Below are 24722 nucleotides of genomic sequence, written 5' to 3' on the forward strand. Positions count from 1 at the left end.
ACGGAGGATCTGGCTGGCCCTTTGGGGGTGACTCAAATATCGATAAATTGTTGCTAAACTGACGATTTTCTCTATTACGTTGACAATCGCTGCTCGAACTCATTTTCTCGCTGATTTTTTAAACACTTTTCCATTATCGGTGGTATGCATTTTAAAAACCGCCATTTATATGGTAATAGATTCATGTGTCTCGTCCGATACGTGACCAGGAAAGTGATTGCGTCGTTTTTTCACATTATAACATTCGAGAGACATTTTTACGAAACTACAAATGACAATTACGAGTTTATACATTCAGCTACGTAAGCTCTACAATCTGTCACGTATTTGAATACACCAAAAGTATATATTAGTCGAGTTCTATTGGCATTTGGTAAAATACATGTATACAATGTCACTGATATTAAACTCAATTAGGACACCGTATAGTCCGTAATGGCATTCGAATTGAAATTCATTATCGTCGATCGAGAAAATCAAATGATATTATTACAATTCGAAATCACTCGTTCGATTGGTACGTCCGTGATTACTTGTTACGTCTGGGAAATCGGACGTGATGATACAGCAGTAAAACACAATTAAATCCCAACTATAAACTTTTACGTAACGAGCAAGCTGCAGAGACAAAACAAAATTTACTCATCCCAGCTCGCTGACTATATACGCTAAATAAGGATTAAAAAAAAAGTATTTTATTTATTTTCATCATCGTTGACCAAAAACTACACGCGAGCAATATAAATCACGTGATATACGCGCGTCGTTAAATCGTATCATCGTCCCGTCGATCACAGTAAATAATGTCACCCTCGTTTCTAACCAGTCCCAACTGGTCTCCGGATAACGTTTACCGATACAAAATCCATGTCACTTTTTTTTTTTTAACTGCATAAAACTTGTTTCGCCAATCGCAGAAAAGTAACAATTTTACGAAACATTAAGTGCTCGGGTACACTTTGCTCTCTGCATAACCAAACAGTGCAGGATTAAGCGTCTCGTCGATTGATAAAGTTCGAAAAGCGTCGGCCCACGCGCGATGTATACAGGGTACTCGTATACATATACATCTATGTAGCAACCAGCCGGAAGTTGCATTAATTGAATTCAAACTTGGCACGGTTGGGATTTATTGAAAGCCCGACGATGATCTGGGGTGAAGTGGAGCGTCGAGGAGAGAGGGACAGAGAGATCGTATCGAGTGATTGGAGTTGGGCATATCCGATGGCGTCGAGACGCGCGTATACCCGATGGGAGCACAAAGAAATGATGCAGACAGAAGTTTGCGGTCTGGAAAGTTGTGGGGATTTAATGTGATCCCGCCGTGTCGGTGTTGTTAACTTGAATTTTTTTTTTTTTTTTTTTTTTTTTTCTCATCAAAGTAGATCTTTGTTTGCTGTCGGACGTTTTTCACCAGAGTTGTATTTCTAGTGGTGTAAAATGTGTTATTGATCGTAATACTTTTTAAAATTTTTTTATTAAAATCTAATGGTACATAACAGAGATGAAAAAAAATTAGACGTACAATTGTATTGTTTTTTTTCTGTCTTTTTAATGAAGACTTCTGTCCAACACCGCAGTTTGGCCTTGAAAGCGAAGGTCTGACACGATTGTATAAACTGCACAGTTTCAGCGAAACTGAAACGTTTGTTGACAAAAACGTTGTAATGGCTCTGAAAATGTGATAAAAAGTATGTAGAAAACATGTGCGTTCCATTGACACAATCACAATGACAAGTGGCGTTTGGGTTTTCCTGTACATCAGCGTACAGTTTTTATCATACTATTTGCGTAATTCACATAAGCGATTCTCGTAACGGTATCTAATCGAAACAAAGTGTCCCGGACATGAACAAGACAGCTGCGCTTACTAATGCAGGCGCGTCGATGTATACATTGATGTGTGTGCTTGGCCGGTCTTTACAAAAAACAAAAACTCTTTCACTACTATCTTGGTGCAATAATGATATACCAAGTGATAAATAAAGCAAGTGTTTCTGAAAATTCGTTAATAAAAATACTACAAATATAAAAAAAAAAGTCTTTTACAAAAGTTTTATACATGAAATCTCAACGTCGTCATTCCATGTGTTGATCATTTTTTTAAATAAATAAATTTGTAGTAGTTAATAAAAAAATTGGATGAAAAATCATGACAGAGTGAACGTGATAGAGAAAAATAATATTTAATGTACTGGAAAAAATACTCAATAATGTTAGTCATAAAATGTGCCCATATATCGTCAATTGTTTGTTTTTAATATGTTTTACTGATTAAGCACATTTTTTTCCTAAGCAATAAAGTGCTCACGAACTCTGAGAGGAAAATTTTAAAATATTAAATGTAAACAAAACAATATTTGGAAAATTAAAAACTAAATGAACAACTAATTTACAACTACTTCCAGAGAATTTTTTCACAACCGATAAAATTAAATTATTTCGTAGAAATTTTTCATTTTTTTTTTTTTGCCACGCATACAATATTTTTTCCTCTCGAGGTTATCTTTTTGCCACAAAATGTTGTCAAGCTATTTTATAAATTGCTGTAAATCCATGTATTGTTTGCAAAATGAATACAATTTCACGTCACATAACTTTCTTTGGGAAGACACGGGGAGTTATGCGAGAAGAGATTTTCACGAGAGACAAGGTGTAATGGAAGCGACCAAGAGTGCAGAGAATTGTCTCTTTGCCCACTCCTTGCTCGGCTGACAGGGGAATAAAGTTTGATTCAGTGTCACTTGCTTTTTTTTCATTACAAGACTGAAATATCTACCGTCAGAGTATACCATGGCAGATATGAAACTTTTCATTCGCAAAGTTTTGGTCCGTTCGGAACATCAGTAGAGACACCCTTGGGAAAATTCAGATTACAGAAGATTGAAAAGAGCGGCAGCTTCATTGTGAAAAAAAAAAAGAAAAAAAATACAGCTGGTTCTCAGGAGCACGCTTTCAAAACATCTATTGAAAGCTCACTATTATCTAGCATAGCTGTCTAAAAAAAATCCCGCGCACCTCATTCAAAAGCGCCACTCGACCGATGAATCAGACTCTGGCTGTCGTGGAGAGAAAGGATAAGAAAGTACGTATACTCATGCGCCTCACGTGGAGCGGCTCGTGGTTTGGATTTTTACGAAGCCCCGCACCACCTATCTCCGATAAGTGCATGCTTGTAGATTGGAAGGAAAAAAAAAAAAAAAAAAAAAAATAGATGACGTGTAAATAAATAAAGAAAAAAAGGCAACGAGGCTATCAGCGCGGGCAGGATTATCATCGAGCGCGCACGGCTGCTCAGAGGCGGATAATTATGTAATCGTCGGCCCGATAGCTCGACAAGTTTACGCACGAGCGCGCGTGTAATCGCTCCTGCGTTACCTGCTTTGGAGTTTCTTGCGGGATAATTGACAGGTGCCAGATTCGCGAGCTTAAATTGGAGAAACACTTGGCTCGCGTGCGAATGATGGTACATTCGCGACATTGAGATGCGTAGACTAAAGTACATACAGTCCACGAGGACCTGGTTGTACACGCTTGGATGTCTAGTTATTTTGGGGATGAATGCTTTGCTTCACTAAATTACGTGTACACGTAAGACTCGTTTGTCAAAGGACTCTGTAGTTGCGGTGGTAATGATGATTTCCCGGCAAGACGGTGTGCGGGTGATTTATGTAACGTTATATTACATCACGATACGATAGTGATAATAACGCGATGCTGCAGATAATTTCGAGATGCTTTTGCCTCGTGAAGAACGATTTTGATCGTAATCTACGGCTAAGTAGAATAAAAAGGCGCCATGGCAGTGAAAGGAAATTAACTTTACGTCATTGAATTTTCACGAAAAGTAAAAATGATGTACATTGTATGTTTTTCCGTTTAGAATTGAAACAATACAGAGACACTGTACTTTTCATTTTCGATACGATCATTTTTCACTCGGGCACGATAAAATATGGGAAGAAAATCGGAAGAGTGAAGCGGATCGTCGAGCAAAGTTGCTGGAATTAAAAAAGAGATAAAAGTATTACATCGTAAATGACATTACGATATACGTTATTCAAACGATAAATCATAGCCAGGCCTGATATTGTTTCGCGATTCTTCCTCGGTCGTAAATAACTTTGATCGCGTTGTGTACACGGCGACGGAAAAAAAATTACGATAAAAATCGTTCAGGTAAAACTTTTGGTTTTTATTGCCTTCGCTACGTATTGTTCGCCCCGAAACCGATCCCGTACAATTCATTGTTATACACGTATACATTTGTTCCTCTTTGCAGTGCGAGCGATTAAAATCGATGAAAAATCGGTGATTCAGTATCGACTCCACGTTCACCCGTTCCGTTCGACGATCCTCCAAGTCTGACAAAACGCCGAGTATAAGTCCAAGGACCCGAGCAAAGTTTCGGCCTCATCACCTCGTTTTCACACTTTGTTGCACTTGACCCACATACGGGGTGTACACCTACTCGACAATAGACGAATCAAGCAGCGCACCGATAAACTTCGATCTCCAGCCGAAACTTGTACACCGATCGGCTCTCCTCTCTACCCCGAAGCGATAAGAGAAGCCAGGCACGACCACAGCGAAAATCCATCATCCGTGTGTGCACCGATACATCTGCGCGCAATCCAGCACAGACAGCTAAATTATTGCCGAGTGCAGGGGCATCCCCAAAGAGAGGAAGAGAGAGAAAAGAAAGAGATGTAATAAAATGAGATGCTATAGATGGTGAGAGGAGGGGGCCCAAGTGTTTTAAGGTCGTCGACCAATGGCCGGCCGCTGCTGTGTACTCCTCTCGTGATCAATTCAGGCCTCCGGTGCACACACACACACACAACCACGTGGCGATGTCCGGACAGGCCCAGCGCAACTCTACAGTCCGTCCGTCCTATCTCTTCCTCCTCCTCCTCCTCCTCCTCCTTTTGTTTCAGCGCCAACACTTCTCTTTATAATGGAGAGCGCGGGACTCGCGCGCTAGAGCGTATACTTATTGCGCGACTCGGCGGCCACGCGGCTTCGAGCTCTCGTGGGGCTTTTGGTTGTAGTTTCCGTGAAGATCCATAGTTGGACTTTGAATCGCGAGTCATGTCGGGGGGCCGATTTTCGTGGGTTATCGTTGCCCTTGTGCTGTGCCAATTGGGGCTCGATCGGGCCGGTGCCAGGATCGTAGGGGAGCTGGACACGAACGATGTGCCGGATTTTTGCGACAGGTGAGTCGAGAGGAGGGTGTTATTGTGGTTTATCGATTGGTGCTTGTCGTTTCGTTGAAAAACAAAAAAAAAAATCAACTCCTGTCGGAGCAAGGAATGTGTATTTCGAGACGACGACAACAATAACAACAACAGCAGCGTCTGTCAATACGGATCATTTGAAATAAAGTGCAGTACCCGTGACTGTACGGCTTGACTCTCCCTCTCTGCTAATGATCGAATTTCATCGTCAATTAAGATATCGTTTACGGTCCGAGGAAGTAGAAATAAAAAATAAAAAATCCTCGCGCTTGGAGAGTGCAAGACAAGCATTCTCGGCATTCTTGGCAATAATACTTTAACTGATCGTTCGCGTAGCGCTTAATAGAGCTCAGTTGAGTTATAAAAAAACGTGGAAATTATTTAACTGTTATTTTGTCATTATTGTTTCATGTTATTTTTTTTTTTTTTTTCATTTCACAATTGTTTACTAACTGATCTGATGATACATCGAAATTATTCGTGTTGTTGGTAGTGAACTTGACGTTGCGTTATTTTCCAGTAGAGGCTCGTGTATATGAGCAATCACGCGAAAATGTCTAGCTTGGATTGTACTTGGATTTTTTTTATTATCGAGGATGACCATTGAGATCGTGATTTTTATTTTTTAAATGCCTTTAGAAATATGTAGAGAAATTCGTGAATGTAACATAAATGCGGTATACTTAACGTAACAAAAAAGGTATAAAATATTTTTTTAAACCTCTTTCAAGTTTATTAAAAAGTCACAAGGCAACTGAGAAGAAAATGGATATGTCTAGCAATTTTTTTTCAAGTTCCACAATTTCTGGATAAAAAAATTGCAATATTAAGAAAAATTAAATTTTCCCATATTTCTCAAAAGCAAAATGAAAATAAAACTATTCTGTACAACAACGTGCATACAAAAAAAAAAAAAAACTTTTCAAGTACAACTAAACACTAATTTTTTGCGGAATAGCCCATATTCTTGTGTAAACACATGGACGGTTTTTATAACATTCCCGGAAATCAGCTACTTGACATGCTTTCGTTTCATTGTTTTCTCAAACGTTCAAAGGGTAAATAAAATATTTGCTGGCTCACGTTACCATTAGCTCATAGAGACTATTATTATTATTATTACTGTAGCGTTACCTTCATTTTTTCTGGCATCGAATAATACAGTGGGTATTTTCTTTTTTCATACACAGTTTTTGAACAACAATGGAATCTCATCTGTCACTTGTTATAATATCTTATATTGACCCGATTATTCCTTTATTGTCATTTAATAATGAATATTAATTATGCGACGACAATGAGTGAACATATCATGTAGGAAAACTTGTTAATTAATGTCAACAAAAATTTTCTTTTTTTTTAGAATTAATGAGAAGTAGATAAAAATTATTTAAATAATTTGTACTTTTTTTTTTTGCATAATATTCCGTTATATTTCCAAGAATTTATTGACATTGTAGCAAACGTCACACGGAATGGCACATCTACTTTATCCGCACATAAAAGATCTCTTTGACGTAGCGATCGTTTGGTTAACGAGTTTAATTGAAACAAATATGTGCTCTGATGATAAAGTATTAAAAACTGAAAGACCAAACGATCAAGAGTCATTTATGTCATACATAGATTAGATATCACTACGTTGGATAGTTTACTCTTTTTTGCTACCGTATTTTTATTACGTTTTTATCTGATGTTGACCACTTACTATAGGCAGACTCTTGAAATTCCACGGTACAACTTTAATTGGGATACCCTCAAAATGAAACAAAAAATTACCAATGTGATTTTTAGTGCAATATTTTTTTTCAGAAATTTTAGAGAATTTTCAAAACTCCAATGAATGATAAATCTTTTTTGTTAGATTCCTTGGCTTGTTAAAAAAGTGGTTGTAATAATTTTTTCTTAACATTGAAAAAACAAAAATTCGCAATCTTGAAAAAAGTACTTTTTCGAAATTATTTATTGAAATAAAATCCTGAGAACTCTTATATTTACTATGAATCAAGTAACGAAAATTTTTTACAAAATATTAAAAATTTTATACGATGATGACATCATGAACGTACAAACTTTCATTCCCAAGTATCTTTTAATTTTCTAGAATCTTCATCTAAAATTTTTTTGTAGAATTGTTCATAGTCGTACATGCGCGTGGCATGATGAGATGTCAGTGATAGATCAGAGTAATTTATGGCAACTGGACTTTGCAGGCAGAGAGAAAAAACTCAATGTTAAATTGTATCTCACAGGTGTCAAAGCAAATTATAGTTGTTGGGAGTGTTTTTATTCTTTCAAATTAATGTTTTTCATGAATCACTAAATCAATCATTTACTTGATGAATTTTCTGTTTAAAGTGACCAAAAATTTTTGCAAAATTATCATCTTTATCTTGAAATTTGAAAAAAAAAAAAAAAAAAAAAAAAAATCAAGTACAAATGAATTCTAAATTTTCTTATACTTTATAGACAACATTGATTTTACATACAGAAGCCATTAAAAGCATTAGCAAAAAGCAATCAAATCGATCCATTGCAGCGTATTTATTCCTAGTTGTCTTAAGTTTTTTTCGTTATTTTTCTTTTTTATCCTCGATCTGCGGTATTTTATCGAAGCAATATTATAATGACACAGTAAATACACAAATAAATACACACATTTATTTTACTTCCCAGCAATAAATGTTGAAAGTTAGTAATGTACCACGCACGACCATAGGTACACAATTATTATGCTTCAACTTTGTTTTGAAGAAGGAAAGAAAAAAAAAATTGATAAAAGCGATAATCGAGTTCTTCGTTTTTTTTTCCATTAAACCGAACCGAGTGGGGTTCCGTGCAAAGGACGTGAGCTCATATCGATGGAAATTCGGTCTCTTTCTCGTACACCTATACTCCGTGTCCTTATCGCTTCTGGGCAAAGTAGTACTTCGAACGAAAAACAACCACTTGAGCAGCTATTCACAGACAAAACTTTTTTTAGAAGAAGAAAAAAAAAACTACAACAATTAACAAAGATCGCGAACACATGGCTGCGACAAGAATTTCACGCTTCCCTCGACACCTCGATCGGGTACAAAATCGGTCATGCGTTTAAACCAACAACAAACAAAGACACGCGTGTGAGCTCGTGACCAGCATCATGTGCTATGTTTACCCGAAAGGACCAGACCCTCTCGAGAGCGAGGGACCATCTGTAAAAACACGCGCGTCGCCTCCCTATAACGTTATAAAGACGTATCGCACACGACGTCCCGGCAACTTCCTCGATACGGTGACCTTCCACGTTGGGGATGATGGGGCAGGGGATTATTTGTCGCATCCGGGCTTTCTTATTTCCTTACACCGGAAGCACTTACCTCCGAAATCTCATTTACCGCGCCAAGGGCGGTTAATCTTTATAATATCATCTCGAGTGTGGGTAACACGTGCTCGATGGGGTTTTGACGAATTGCACTTGTATCGATCAGGGTGATACGATATATATGAAAAAAAATGGAAAAAATGGTCTATTGCAAATATACAGTTCGGAGATGTAGAAACGCAACACCTTGAGCCTGATGCGCAATCCATCGTTTCGCTGAGCAAGCGCGGCCTTGTGCCAACCACCTGCAGGCTTTACAACCGAAAGAACACTTGGGACTGCCGAATCCGCACTTTTGGCTTTCACATCGCACGTCTCGCTTCTTTGGTTACCGGAAATGTGAGTCATGTATGGCCGATGCGGGAGAGGCTTGCGCTGCAAAACCCGATGCAATTAGGACCCGTAGTTTCGCGCTTCCAACTTTCGATTCGACATCATCGGATCTCCTGCCGAGCAAAGTTTCACAAGAGCTGTGGGTTTATTAATGTGTGGTAGGGGAGTTTCATTAGTTTGATTTATCAGTATACAGATATTTGTGGTTGTGTGGTGCAAACTGCATCAATGTCATCAATCGACTCCCTGCATGTATACTCGTATGAATGTATGACTGCCCCGGGAATACGTATGGGGTACATTGGGACTGCACGAGTTAACATTTGCCCAACTCCAATCGCTCATATACGTTTACCAATATCCAAAGCTTAATTAATAGTGGAAGAGAAGGGTAAGCTGAGGTTGTGTCGGTTTACTGATACATCTCGAGACCAGCCACTAGTTTGGACTGATAGGGAAGGATTGCATCAATTTAGCTGCTGGTTACAATATATCTTTGTTAAAAAAAAAAAAAAAATAAAAAAAAAAGATCCATTAAAAATAACCATAGATTTTGTAGAATTGGTAATAATAAAAGTTATCGTTGCACAACCAATGAAATACGAAAACACAATTTTTTTAACTCTTAAAACAGACACGTAACTTTGTTCTGTTGTTATCTAGTCATCCAGTCTAAACGTCAAAGTAAGCGTTTGTCTTTAATCGCACGGTCGCAGAGATAACAGTAAGCTGTTTATTAAAAGCTATAGTATACAACATCCAAGGAGGGGATGGTGAAGGAAAATAAGGAAAAAACGTGGCTAGGACGCAAACCTGCACGACACCCCCATGCTTCTCAAGAACAGGGGGTGGAGAGAATACGCCTTTTTATTCCAATATCTTTCCATAAAAAATGCATATATACCTGCTACGCGTTTTCTCATATCTCTGGCAGTGATCCCCGGGAAATCGATACGCAAAGATTGTCCTTTTGCACTCTGGTTCTTTTTGTCCCCGCAATAACGCGGGATTTGATGCACCCGTATTCCTTCCGACACAACTTGCGATTCTCCCGCTCTCGACTTTTGGACCATAAAATGGAGGATTATTATCGTCCAGGCCCTCGGGCCTACTTTCAGCGTTTGTCTTTGAAGAACAAGAAAAAACCTCAGCCACAATCTGTGCAAGGTATACAGATGCACCTTAAAAATGAATACAAACTCGTTTTCTCCTCACCCCCTTCTTTGATAATATTTCTCATCCAAAGGAAGGGTCAAGGGGGGGAGGACTGCGTGCACGCCGTAGTTCTCGCAAAATTCATTACCTAGCGAGATTATGAAGTTTTTTTTCCCCTCGAAACTTTTAATGGATTGCCTTGAGTTGCTGCTGTTGCTCGTGATAATACTTTTCTCCTCGATCTCTCGAATCGCCAAAGGCGCCATCCCCATTTGCCAGCCCTGCGCGTGTTTATGATAATGAAAACGCAATTTCGCAACTAAAATTACGTTTTTCACTTATTCGCCCCTCCCAAGCGCGGAATTTTTCAAATTAATTTGCGCGAAAATCACTCAAGTTTGAGCCAGTGCTAACTGGATCTCACAAAAGCGCTGGACAACGTATTTGTTTTTTTTTTGTTTTTGTACTCGAAAAAATGTAAAAAAAAAAGTAAAAAAGAGAGAAAGAGGGAGTGGCTGTAGCGGGAGCAGTATATATGTTCTTGACACTCGGACAATGGGGCCCTCGCGCCGGCATCCGTTTCGACGACGCGAGAGACACCCTAGAGAGCGAGCTCGAGAGGACCGGCAGAACGTCAAATGGACAAAGAAGCGCGCCGGGCGACGAGTCGCGTAATGAGGTCTCGCAGAATGGGCTTCCTTGGTTGCCGAGAGCTAGCAGGCGCTGGCTGCTCTCCTCCACAGTGGGGCAAGGGAATTTTCGTCCTGCGTTATAGTTGATTAACTGGGACGCGGGTGGATGCTCTGGCTTGATTAATTAAAGTTACTCGCTGACGGTTCAGGGTCATTTGTTGTTGTTGTTTTTAGCTGGTGCTAATCTAAATTTTAACTATTTCGCGAGCTGGTATATCCATACAGGTAGGGTTGAGAGCTTCGTGAGCTTTTTAGTGGTCTTTATGTCCATTTTTCAGAGTTTTTTTTTTTTTTATCCAACAGTTTGTAAAAACATCATGATGAGATTTCATAATTTTTAGGAGAAAAACAAAATACCAACGAAATGAAACTTGTACACTTTAATTTATTTCATTCCTTAGCAGGTAAGATCTTACCTCTAACTTGTTCTACTCACCTTTACGGAATCGGAAATTTCGCAGAGATAAATAATAAGAGCAACGTGATGATAACGAAGCCCCAACTTTAAAACGACATGATCGGATTAAGCTGAAAACTCTTCCCACCCTAACTAAGCGAATTCCTCTCTCTCTCACTGCGCAATAAGCTAGTTATGAGAGAGTTTCGTTGTCTCGGGTATGAATATTCATACGCGAGTCATGTAAATTCCCTTACCTTTGACGCGTTTTCACAAATTTTCTTGAAAATCCTTTGACGCAAAACTGTTTTACGGTCTGGACTTTTAGATTAGACGCCAAGGAAGGACTTGTGGAGCAGTTGTTCCCGAGAATTGTATTGTTTGAAAATTTTTTTTTTTGGCAGTCAAACTGATCTTGATTAAAGGCCAATATAATAAGAAGATGATTCATGACCCCGGAATACAATGAGCGCGCCGTAAATAATCAACCGAACCGGAGGAATTTATTGGAAAACGTTTATCATTAGGACGCGGATCGTAACGCTCGTCCTTGATAACGCTGATTTATGAAAAATTCGGTCCTCGATGAAAAAGAAAATTATTTTTCTTACCAAAAATTTTATTTTCAACTCGAAGCTGTGGGATTATGAATTTTGTAACATTTGAAATTCAATTGATACTAGATACAACATCTGACAAGCAATTAAAAAAAAAAAAAAAAAAAACCAAGATACATCACCGATAAACTTTATCTGAGAAGATACGTCTTTTAGAGCACACTCGTGTTTGTGTTAAATGTGTGATAATGATTTCTTTTATTGCACAGCTTATCTGCGTAACGTTTATCAATTCGACGTTGTTACAATAATTCATGCATTTAAGAGATAAAATTTATCAAGATGTGCGATTCGAATCGTACGACGTATATTACAGCTTAGAGTTCATGAAGTGATTATTTACCATACGCACGTGTTTAAACTACCATCACAGAGCTAATGGTCCGAGAGTCGCATTCGCAAATCACGAGGCGTAACTCGAGGCACTTGGTGTCTCCTCTCTTCTTGTCCACAAAAGAATTCCAGTGAAATTTGCACCACCCACGCGCATCTCTCGATCATTTCGTTCTTTGTTTCAAGCAACTCGGAGCAAGAGCCTCGAGGAGTAATGTTAAAACCCCAGCGCGTCGTACACATTTTTTCTTGAGTGTAGCAACGGCGATCCTTCTTGCTTCCTCGAGCCTTTCTCCGCATGCAATCTTTACTCTCCGGAGGGATAGCATCGGAGGGAAGAGCTTATCAGCACGTAGGGTATGTACTCCATCGATCTAACTCCTTCCGTCGGCGGGTCACAGGGACGACAGTTTACGTGACTGGGTTACCCAACCACCCTACGCTCTCTCAACCGTACACATGGATGCCGTGCGTCTGATGTACATCATGACGCGTCCGCGATTTCCCCGAGCGAGTCAGGAATCCACTTGTGCAAGAAGCTCTCGACGCGCGTAACTTCACCGATACTGGTGCTCGTTTTCTCGCAAAAATATGCCGAGGTAAAAATCACGCACGGCTGCTCCTTCGTTTGAATCCTGTTTTTTCTCATTCATGTGTATTTTTTTCATGTTTTTCACCTTTACGAGAAGCTTTTTTTTTCACACCTCAAGAAATCCTAAAATTTGGAACGAAGAAGATTGATTACTGATAGGATATTGTGTTTGGGATTGGATGTACTTATCTTAAAAGTAACTAATAAAAAAAAAAAAAACATAGTGTAATGAGATTCTTTGGATGCATAGGGTGCACCAAGATCCTGCAGGGATTTAAGGAATTTTAAAGCTTTAGCCTGCAATCTTTTGTCGGACACTAAATTGTGACAAAAGCGCTGTCGAGCTTGTTAGTATACGTGAACAATGTATCGTCTTCGAGCGTGTATTCCTTTGTTTTTCCGGCGAGAAAATTAAAATGTTTATTAGGCACCGGAGAATACCGGCTACTCTTCGGAGGTGTGTAAATTCTCGTTCGTTATTACAAGCACCACCTAGGGAGAGCTTACGTTTTCCTTTGCTCCGGCTATCTTTTTGTTTTTTTCGAAGGAAAATTGAGATTGAGCGACTAGTACTCTTCGCTCTTTTTTAAGGTGAAACCCGACAATTTTTTTCTTTTACAAACATAAACATCAAGCATCGTGAGATTCGTTGTCCAGCAAAAATCGCACGAGGAATAAATAGCCACGTAGGTGTTGAACTAATGATCTCAAAAAGTTCCTGATTCATATAAATGCCAACATCGCAACTTACGCAAAAAAATTAAGCTTCCGCGCTCACACGCTTCGCCAATGCCTGAGTTCTATCATGGACTTTTTTCCTGGCTCTTGCAGCTTTTGTCCACATCCGCAGTTACAGTCTCCATTTCAAAGCTCTCGCGTGGCACAAAAAAGCCACGCTCGAGTATCCGCGTACACAGGGTACGTCGAAACGAGCTACCTCTCTTTTTGAAGTAAAAAAAAAAAAATGCTCTAATTGACGTAGAGACAGCTTAGCTTGGCCAAACAACTGGACAAATGTATTTTTTTCCGAAGTTTGTCTTTGTAAAATCACCCATATGGATCAGAGTTTTTCTTTTACCGCACCATGAAAAAAAGTGCGGATTGTGAAACGCAGTCGACAATGAGATATCACATCGGAGGAATTACGTCATTTCTTTGACTCCCAACTGTAAAAGTCGAGCTTTCTGGTGTTGAAAAATGTACAGCTTAAAAAAAAATTCTATCCCACCTCAGTCGTACAAGTCTAAAATAGCCCTTGAATGGGGTATTAGACTTGGCGTACGTCAAAAACTCGTTCGAAAAATTTTTTCTCAGCAAGCACCAAGTAAAGGGAGGGAACCTACTGAAAATTGTGAGAGTATAATTACCAAAAGATCATATTCAAAATAAACAGTGGAAAGGAAACTTGGCGTCCACTTTTTGCGAGGATCGTACAACATCGTCATTGTTTCCTAAGAAGCTTGAGGCGAAAGTACGAAAACTTCGCCAAGAGCAATAACCACTGTAAAAGCTTCCACTACCTTTTCTTCCCTTCCCCATTGTCGTGACTGTCATTTGACGCGAAACAGCTTTTGTACGTAAATTATAATGATAATAATAAAAAAAATAGTAATAACAAAATTAAAAAAAAAAAGGAAACCTTTTATTTGTGTTGCAGCCAAGTCTATTGTCAAGGCGAGCTGCTAAAGAGAGTCCAGCTGGCAAACTTGACGCGCGACAGCAAAGCCTTCGTCGATCTCTACCAGAAGCAGGACGAGGAGGTGACGCTCGCCAAGTGAGTGAATAGTCGAGCGATTGAATACCCACCAAACGGCACCTAACTCGTTCGCACATATGTTTTCGTACTGTAGAAATCAGATTCTCGTTTCCACTTCACGCCAGGCGATAACGATCAAACTTTTGGCTCGGGCCCTGAAAAACGATGATATAATATGAAGTTGCGACGATCGTCGATTTTTTTCTCCCTTTGGAAATTTCCGGGGAGTTATTTGGCCAGTCGAGCGGTACCTGACAGAATGACGTATCAGTTACACAACATCTCTTTTTTTTTTATTCTCACACACGAGAGAATTAGTTTCAGTTTGGTAATAAATTCCAACGGGCTTGAGTCGCATGCATTTTATTTCAAAGCGCGAACCCACTTCATCGCCAAATACATTTGAAATTCCCTTCAATCATTGTACAGATACGTGCCATTGAAACGTAAAAATGCCCCCAATGATTCGCAGTTTCAAAATGCTGATGCAAAAAACGAACGACAATCCGAGTCGCGAGGAGTTGCGCAAGTTCGTGAACGACCACTTCGAGGACGTGAACGAGCTGCAAAACGCCACACTGGCCGATTGGAGGGAGCACGTGAGTCTGATAAAACGAGTGAGGGATCCAAACTATAAGCGCTGGGTCTACGATCTCAACCAGATTTGGAAGGTGTTGGCGCGCAAGATGACCGATGACGTGCGCAATCGTCCCAGGAGGCACAGTCTCATCTACGTCGATCATCCCTTCATTATTCCCGGGGGACGATTCAAGGGTGGGTTATCTATTTCACTGTCTACTGCCTTTTTTTTTATCATCAAGTGATGCACAATGCAAGAATGGCAAGGTCTTCAAACAATCGAAAGTCTAAATTATTCCATGATATATTCACATGACTTTAGATTTAGATTTAGATTGCACTTTACTGAGGCCTTGTGGCAATGCCATGTCTGGCCCTCTGATAATAATACATTTGAAATGTACAACATGATTTGTAAAAATACAGATTTAAGTAAGTTTATGCAACGAATTACAACAAGTTAATAATTTACTAAATTACAAAACGCGTATAAAAAGAGTAGTGTGGTAGAATCGTAGATGCAAGTAAAGTGTAATAGTATTGATATAGTTTTAATACATGTTTCGTTTACGAATTACATAAAGCAAGTGATTGTAGGTAAAAGTTAATTAAGATTGTAGTGGTATAAGGCTAAAGAAATAGGTACAATTTTGTGCATGCTAGAATTTGTTAAACATTATATCTTACAATGATAATAGAAATTTGACAGTACTCGGTAAAAATAACTAAATAAATAAAAAGGATTTCTATATAGTGTGTAAAAAGTGTGTTTGGCTGAATTAAGGTTAAATTTTGTTGTAGTTTAGCTTAGTTTAGCAGCTGTGTCATTCATTCAAAGCCATCACATTCTCAATCTTATCTCTATTTAATATTGAATTCCTTAAAGATTCTTTGAAATTAGTAATGAGCGCGAGATCGAAGACTGGGATGCACGTTCTGTTTAGCAAGTAAATAGCCTGGATCAGGAAAGAATGTCGAAAAGTTTATGTTCTAAAACGTGGGCAAAGCAATAAAGTGGACACAGTTCTAGCTGAGCGTCTAACTTCATCTGAGCTGAGATTAAAATTTTTGGCTAAATAGAGCGGGCGGTTATGCGCTATAGTTGAGTAGGCCAGTGACCCCAGAAAGTAGTCGCGACGACCTTCAACAGATAACCAACCTAGGGACAGTCGAAACGGTGTCACTTTAGAATATCGGGGTATTTTGCCGAAAACAAAACGCACGCAAGCGTTCAGTGCTGTATGAAGCTTAGCATTTGAAATCGAATCAATCGAGTGGTAGGCAACTGACATATAGTCAAGTAGTGGAAAAATAAGAGTTTCAACTAATTTCTTTTTAAGTTCAAAAGATACTTTGGATGATTTTGACAGTCATATCTTTTCACCAACACCAGTAGTAAGCCACTTTTTAACTATTCGTGTATGGCTGGGAGGAGAAATCCGGAAATACCTTATTTCGTTTAAAGAGGTAAGAAAAAATAAAATAAAACGTGTCAACCACATCGTTTCCAGAGTTCTACTACTGGGACAGTTACTGGGTGATCGAAGGCTTACTGCTGAGTGACATGTACCAGACGTCGAGAGGTATGATCGAAAATTTCAAGGAGATGATCGAGAGGTATGGATTCATTCCCAACGGCGGACGTGTGTACTACCTGATGAGAAGCCAGCCGCCTCTATTGACGTCGATGGTGAGTACATCGCGCACTACAGCGCACGAATTGTTTCAAGGACTATAGGGTATAGAGTGCAACCACGTAATGTGATTACTCGGCAGATCGAGAAGTACTACGAGTTCACGAAGGATTGGAAATACGTGGTCGAGAGTCTGCCGATTCTAGAGAAAGAGTTCAAGTACTGGAAGCAGTACAAGACCCTCAAGATCCCCGTGAACGGCAAGATCCACGAGATGTACCGGTACGTGACCAGCAGCGAGGGTCCACGCCCGGAAAGTTACCGGTAAGTGTTACAGCTTTGTCGTCACCATGACTATGTGACAACAACTCTTTCAATGGCAAATGAAACGCAATCGCAGGGAGGACTACCACCTCGCGCAGGGCATCACCGATCCGGAAAAGAAGCGTCGTTTCTACAACAACGTGAAGGCCGGTGCCGAGTCCGGCTGGGACTTTTCGGCGCGTTGGTTTGTCGGCCCGAAAGGCGAGTTTTCCTTCGATCTCGACAACATCAACACCCAGGACGTAGTTCCCGTTGATCTCAACGCCTTTGTTGAGAGGAACGCCAGGACCCTCGCCATTTGGTTCAATGGTCTCAAGAATTACAAGGCAAGTCGTTCAATGTGGTACATTTCACCCTTACCTATACACTCTCTTCTCTAAAGAGGAAAAAAAACAACAAAATGTAAAGTGACTAAGCAGCTTGTCGCAAGAAAATTACCGATCCCCTTTATCGACTGGCTCTCCAGCGCGGGCGAGGTTTATAAACGCGGTTCGAATATTAATGGCTACCGCCTGCCCTAAATAAAAGCACGTACGATACAGCTGCAATTTTTCTCCTTCTTTCTTTCAAGGAGGTGGAGGGCGGAGGACGTTGGAGGAAATGATTGTAATAAATCGTTCGTCGTAAATGTTGGGCTTTTCTTTCGTCCTAGTCGGTCGAACTCGGCGTTGCTCGCGTATGAGTTATCGGTGAAGGTATCTTAATTCGATACGACCAACTGTGAATAGAGAGAGAAAAAAAAATAAGGGTAACAGTTCCTGCTGGGAGGACCGTCACGGCAGGAAGAAAACGGAAAGAGTTTGAATGAATGAGTAGTTAACGTTGGTTCGAGTCATTTGCCCTTATATTGTAAGATTATTCGTTTCTTGTTCTTATTGGAATAATAGAAAAGTAAGATTTTTCACTGAGAGTAATATGCCCGTCTATAACGAATCTTACAAACTAAATCAACAGGCAATCGAATTTTTATCAGAAATCAAATAAAAGAAACCTCAACCACTCCGTTAACCAGTCGAAAAGCGCTTACCCTCAGTTTTTTTTTTTTTTTTTTGCAGCGTAATCATTGAAAGCCTTCTCTGTACGTACACGGATTTCTATAGACAGTCGTTTCACCACCTTTAGCCTCAAAACAGAGCGAGAGAGCGATTTTTTTTTCCTGCAATGAAAGCCCACGAGGGAGATAAGCGGCGTTTCAACAGAGAAAAGAAAAACGCTCGTAACTCGTATTTCGTTGAAACTTTTTTTTCCCCTGCTTTCCTTTATCCCTCCTTCTTAGGCATCTGTATATACACACTGAGCCGAGTGCAGCTCCGGAGAAGAGAAAACGCGTTGCCGGGGTGTTGTTGGGCATGCAAGGGGCTTGTTTGGTTTAAAGTAGCATTATTTTGTAAACTCGCACCGACAGGGCTGCCTTCGGCCTTGGGACCAGGAGACGGTTATCTCGTTGTTGGTTTGATGATAGTTGGCATGTAATTGCTCTAATTTTCGGTACATTTCTCCCTTCCTTTGCATCTCAACGACTCGGAGGCCAAGTTTGCACGACTAAGCAGCGCGGCGTTCTCGCTCTCTTCTCTCCAAGACGTCGTCCCGGAGATTTTAAGCTTATAGACTTTAGGAATTCACAAATTGTTTCGTCCCTTTTTTTTTACTGTCTCTTTAAGAGTTTAATTTATTGGTAGAAACTAAATTTTTTACTAACTTATACAACGGACTTTACATATATTGATAGTCGATTATTCATCTCTATAAAGTCTGTATAAGCTGTTTGTTACACGTTTCACGTTCCCGGGTCTAAGTAACTATAAACATATATAATTAAGTACTCCATCATTTCTACGGCCAGTTTTTGATTGATAGATTGTCCCGAAACATCACAAACAAGGTTTGCTTTCTCAACCGGCCGTGATGGAAAGTAAAAAACGCTTGTGCCCTCTCTCATCTATCGACCCTATTTTACTTGGCTAATCATCACGTATTTGTTCATGATCTATTTGAAACACTAATGTACCCGCCTCTTGATAAATTTCAATTTTTTGAAACAAAGAACCAAGTTATAAAAAAAGCTCATTCATTAGAAGGTGCATTTCATCGTTAATAGTTTTTGTTTTTTTTTATCTTCCCGCAAGCAGAAAGCAAAATACTACAAAGGCATAGCAGAGGATCTGCGCGCAGCCATTGCAGCCGTTAACTGGAACTCGACAGAGGGTACTTGGTTCGACTACGACGCCAAACATCAGAAGCACAGGACCTCATTTTACCCGTCAAACTTGGCACCGCTCTACACCATGAGTTACGAGCGAGATTTGGCCAGCAGCTTAGGCCAGCAGATCGTCGACTATCTCCACCGCAAGGGCATCCTCGATTTTGCCGGTAAGTGCATGGTCCATGATAATATTTTGAAAATACTAAAGTTACCAGTGTACAGCGTATTAGATTCTGAAAAATGCATAGTAGAGCTAGACTGGATTATTGTTAGATAAGAGTGATGTTCTTCTAGGCGGTGAAAAAAGAAAGAGTAGAACAAGACCAAATATAGTCAGACAAGAGTCATTCTCGTGCAGATATGGCCAGGCGAGGGGAATCTCTTGAGTTGTAGCATCTAAATAATGAAAGTAGAAAAATCCGATTTGGTCAGACAACGGTCATTTCTTTATAAATGCTAAATAATAATAGAAAGGAGAATAAGACCAGGCATGAACTAACAAAAGTCTTGCCTTTAACGCATCTGCAGAGATGAAAGGAGAACAAGACCAAATATGGTCAGGCCAGAACTATCCCCTTATGAATGATCCATAATGGGAAGTAGATCGAGACAGTTATGGTAAGACAAGAGTCATTCTTGTGTAAATGTTGAATAATAGGAAGAAGATCAAGGCCAGACATGACCAGGCAAAATCCTTTGAGTTGTAGCATCTAAAAAATGAAAGTAGAAAAACCTAACTTGGTCAGACAATAGTTATTTCTTTATAAATGCTAAATAATAATAGAAAGGAGAATAAAACAAGGCATGAACTAACAAAAGTCTTGTCTTTAACGCATCTGTAGAGATGAAAGTAGAACAAGACCAAATATGGTCAGACAAGAGCTATCCCCTTATGAATGATCGATAATGGGAAGTAGATCAAGACAATTATGGTCAGACAAGAGTTATTCCCTTTTTAATGATCAGTTATGAGAAGTAGATCAAGACCGCTATGGTCAGACAAGAGTACGGGAATTAGATTAATACTAGCCGTGATCGGAAAAGAGTCGTGCCCTTGATTGTAAAATATAAAAAAGGATAATAGAATGAAAGCGAGTATAGTCAGACCATCAGCATTCCCCGTAAAATGGTTCTGGTGAAGAAAATTTCGATAGATATTCATAAAATCAGTTCTTTTATTTCCATAACGAGCCGAAAAAAGAAATCGTGCATAAATTGTAGAAGGATTATTAATTTTTTTATTGCTTTTTATTCTTTGATAACATAATATGAAGTCATTCACATTATTTTTCGCGAATAATAATATTATAAAATTGTTTGAAAAATAAAACTAACATTTTAAGTTGAAGACACCGTTATAGCTGCTTTTATTGTATTATTCAAAAGAAGGACGTAGATCAAGACCAGGCATAGTCAGATAACTACCGTATGTAGAATCTTGAAAAAGGAAAGTAGAACAAGACCGATTATAGCCAGCCAAGAGTCTCAAATGTACCATTTTAAATACTAAACAAATAGGAGGTAGAACAAGACCGAATATGATCAGACATGCATCACGATCTGTAGTGTTTACCATCTATCTTACTAATCTCAACTACAAAGTCGAGTACAAAACTACGCAATTAGTATTCTTTTAAAAATTTTCACACGTATTTAATCGTTTTAATGAGCTTGCCTTAAATTCAAAACTCATATAGTTTTCTTTTCCATAAAGTCGTAGATAATATATTATTTTTACTTCTCTGAAAGACCGTTTTAAGTTGTCAAAGTAATATTTGCTCAAAACATTACTGGAAATTAAATAAAGTCTTGATCTAGTGCTTTAGTATTGACGTTTCATAAACTTCACTCAAGTAATATTGATGCAGTGAAAAGAAACATTTAGTCGTTAAGGTAGATATTTGTTTGTCAAGTTAGTTAAATGTTTATTGTAGTAAGTTGATTTTGTTATTGATTACATAAAATATTAATTACCTTTTCATTGTTTGAATATTACAAGTATTATCTTGCGTTTATCATAAAATCAAATAGCTTAATTTACGAACATGTCACACTCCAATCATACATAATCAAAATGAAGCCAGAGAAATGGGTTTTCCCCGGTCCTTAATTAGAAATTTCGAGAGCTCAATTGTTTCATACGGCCAAGTGTTGACATTCGTTTCCAAGCGTGAATAATTTATCCCGCACGTGCACGGTACATATAATGTGCTTTGATAATTCATCGCTCGTTCAGCCGGCGTATCATAAATACGAGCACGTGCCACAAAAAAATTCTAAATAAGCACAAATCCTAAAATAAAAATACGCTTTAAAAAGTATTGAACATTAAGTTGTTATGCTCGCCTGTAAATCATGACTTTTAGACTCATCTGGTATTTAATATCCCTTTAAATAACTGCAATACTTCTTATCTCCTCTTTTTAAATTTCCATCAAGCAGATACTCCGCCTGGAGGCTATAAAACACCCGAGTAATAAGCGTTTGCACAATCAGGATTTTAAATCGTAGCCGTTCATAAATGAGTCCAACGCGAGCTGCGGAGCAAAAAAAATAAAATCATCTCTCCTGGACGAATTGTATCGAAAGAGAAAGAGAAAAATAATGTTGGTTTTAAAAAAATATCACCGGAAATTAAAATTACACAAAATTCAGTCGAGACGACGGGAATTAGTAGCACGTCGAGTCCGTAATTGAAGGAAGATTACAGAGGTACGTCAAGCTGAGAAAAGCCTTTTAGCTCGAGCATAAACTCAAGTTAGCGCGGTCTCCTCAACCGGAATAGGTATATATTGACGTTGTCACGCAAAGCCTTGGCAATGCTCTCTGTTGGGACATGAGTAGGATTCAGCTCTGGATGAATAAATAAAGACACTCGGGATTAAGTACAACATGGCTGTGGATACAAGCTGCTGTTGGTAACTGCTGACATTTCTTACCCATTGTTGTCCCTTCAGTGGTTTCTCGTCATTTCAGCTGGTGGATTCCGGCACCTGCGATGTTCTTTCGCGAAACGTAAGAGATAATTCCTAATGAGCACGAAGCTCTTCGCTAAACATTTACAACCTTTTTTTTTTTTGAAAAATTCACAAAAATTAATCACAATAATTATTAGTATCAACAATTTTTTTTTCTTCTTATTTTCGTGGAGAGTATCTTTAAAACTACTTAAGTCATAAGATATTATAATTCACACAAACCGATAACCTTCCTTGTATCTCATAATACAATATATTCTAACAAAATTATTCCTTTTTCAACACTTTTTAAGTTCATCTTTGAATTCAAAGTTGTTATTAGATCATTTTAACCTCAGGTATTTGTTGGATAATATTCTGCCTTGTGCCACGTGTTACAAACAACCCTCATAAATATTAAGTGACATCATCTGTGACTAGGAATTTTTTGATAAATGTTTTACTTATTTCTATAACCATTATTACTGAGCGCGCGGTGGCTCAGTCGGCTAGGTCGTGGATTTGCACGCGGGGAGACCGTGGTTTGATTCCTGGCCAGTGCGACTTTTCGGGCAAGTACCTCTGTGATTTTTCACATGTGCTTTTTCACCAAGCAATGCTCCTCGAGGAGGGTTTAGGCGACCTTCTCGCAGCGAAAATTGCCTAATTTCCCCCTACCCCCCCTCTCAATAATGGGAGGCCTCCCATCCCGTTCCTTGTCCCTTTCCCAAGTGCCAAGTGCTCATAGTAGTGCCCCTTATGAAAGGAACCGGACGTAGAGCACTATAATATAAAAAAAAAAAAACCATTATTACTATCATTTTTATTGTTATTATAATATTGTTATTATTATTCTTATTTTTATTATATTGCAAGCATACAAGTTATAATGTGCGGGCAATTAAACAAAAACAAAAAAAACAAAGCCTTGCTCTGTAAATAATTGAAGCAGAACTCGAAATACCGTGCTCCGTAAAATTTGTGTAAAACAATTACTCCCATCGTTGGATAGCGGAAGCAGAAGTAAAACAATATGCCAGGTGGTGTGCTCTTTATTCTCGGAAAACGTAAAAAGGGTATGCACACGACACGGGAAATAGAACAGCAGAGAGAGAGAGAGAGGGCATAAAATATGCATCGCACGCGCTTGCTCGTCCGCGTTTCTCCACGCAATACAACGGTAAAAGAGAAAGACGAAGCACGTACTGTCCCTCGCGGGGGAAGGTCGGAAGTCAGGGAGCTTTGTTGGGGAACAATGGGTCAGTAGCAGCTTCTCGTTCCGTAAGTATGATAATGTACGTACGGTATGGAGTATGAACTACGTAACGGCAGTGCTTATGAGTTTGGCTGTTCTTTGTGTTTTTTTTTTTTTTTTTTTTTTTTTTTTTTTTTTTTTTTTTTTTATTTGTTTTCCCCATTTTTATCGCGATGAGAGTGCCCTATAAATGAATGTACGAACCATCAAGTGCGTATTTGTTTGATCGATGTTTGCTTCTCAGGCGAGGATAATGAATATTATAGTAGGAGCGGAAATCAAGTTTCCGTTTTTTTTTATATAAAAGCGTTACATTAGTCTGATTTTCAGCGCAAATGAATTAAATGAAGATAATTTTAAAGAGTCAATCCTTGTGAAAAATAATTGCAAAGCACGATCTTTAAAATAGAGGGATAAAAAGCTTTTAGAAGGAATCGTGAGATTGTACGTCGTGTATATTAAAGTCCAAGAAATGCCTTGAAACATAAATTTGTGAGTAAAAAAATCTAGTGCACGTGTAAATTTAAGGAAAAATCGCTCTTATCCTTTTGAAACATGCATTCCCGTCCTCTTGTATATTTAACTCTTTTTTTTTTTTTTTTTTTTTTTTTCTTAGATGATGGGTACTAAAAGTTTCACGTTTTAAAATTTTACGAGCAGTATAAATAGCGTAAAACTTGATTTTTCAGTCACTGCAGTTTGTGTACGTAAGTGCACCCGGCTCAAGTCGTCCCCTTGAGAAGCTCTTACAAAATGCTTACCAACTAAAATTCGGTGATAAGCTATTACTTTTAAATTCAATGGCTCTTGTACGTGTACTTTTTCGTTTTGCATCCAGCTTGCAGAATTTTTAAAATAATTTTTTCCTTCTATTTTCTCGTAATACCGATTCAAATAGAATTATCTCTGAATGCAATTATTATTTTAATAAATGCTTTTTCAAATAACAATTGGCCTTGGTAGAATGAAAAGAAGTTCGATTAGTACATAAGTACATAGTACGTTAGTACATACTACATAATAATAAAAATAATAACGCCCTCCAAACCCGAAAGGGAGTATAAAATGTATATATATATAAAATAAATAAAAATAATAACAAGAATAATAATTACATTCACTTATCATAGTAGGATGGCTGGCCGTCATTAAAAGCATTTCCATTTCTAAAAGCATTCTATTCATCGTTCCATTACGTGCCTCCAAAAACCTGTAATAATGCAGCTGTGCACGGACGAGAGTTTAACTTTTTGCGTTGTAAAATACCAAGTAAAAAATCATAAAAGCCTGTACC

General features: G+C 38.7%; 1 protein-coding gene across 1 annotated transcript in view; it reads left to right on the plus strand.

The window, feature by feature from the left end:
• The first annotated feature begins 4970 nt into the window (after nt 1-4970).
• The window catches only part of LOC106645390 (trehalase), a 35059-nt gene continuing 15307 nt past the window's right edge, over nt 4971-24722 (plus strand). The window contains exons 1-7 of the mRNA XM_014361238.2: nt 4971-5216; nt 14378-14494; nt 14949-15250; nt 16567-16745; nt 16832-17013; nt 17090-17339; nt 19143-19383. Of these exons, the coding sequence (XP_014216724.2) occupies nt 5092-5216; nt 14378-14494; nt 14949-15250; nt 16567-16745; nt 16832-17013; nt 17090-17339; nt 19143-19383 (1396 nt within the window). The 5' untranslated portion in view covers nt 4971-5091. The remainder of the gene's footprint in view (nt 5217-14377; nt 14495-14948; nt 15251-16566; nt 16746-16831; nt 17014-17089; nt 17340-19142; nt 19384-24722) is intronic.

The sequence above is a fragment of the Copidosoma floridanum genome, unplaced genomic scaffold, assembly GCF_036245765.1.
Source record: "Copidosoma floridanum isolate Cflo_tuat_1 unplaced genomic scaffold, Cflo_Japanese_pri ptg000029l, whole genome shotgun sequence".
Classification (NCBI taxonomy): Eukaryota; Metazoa; Arthropoda; class Insecta; order Hymenoptera; family Encyrtidae; genus Copidosoma; species Copidosoma floridanum.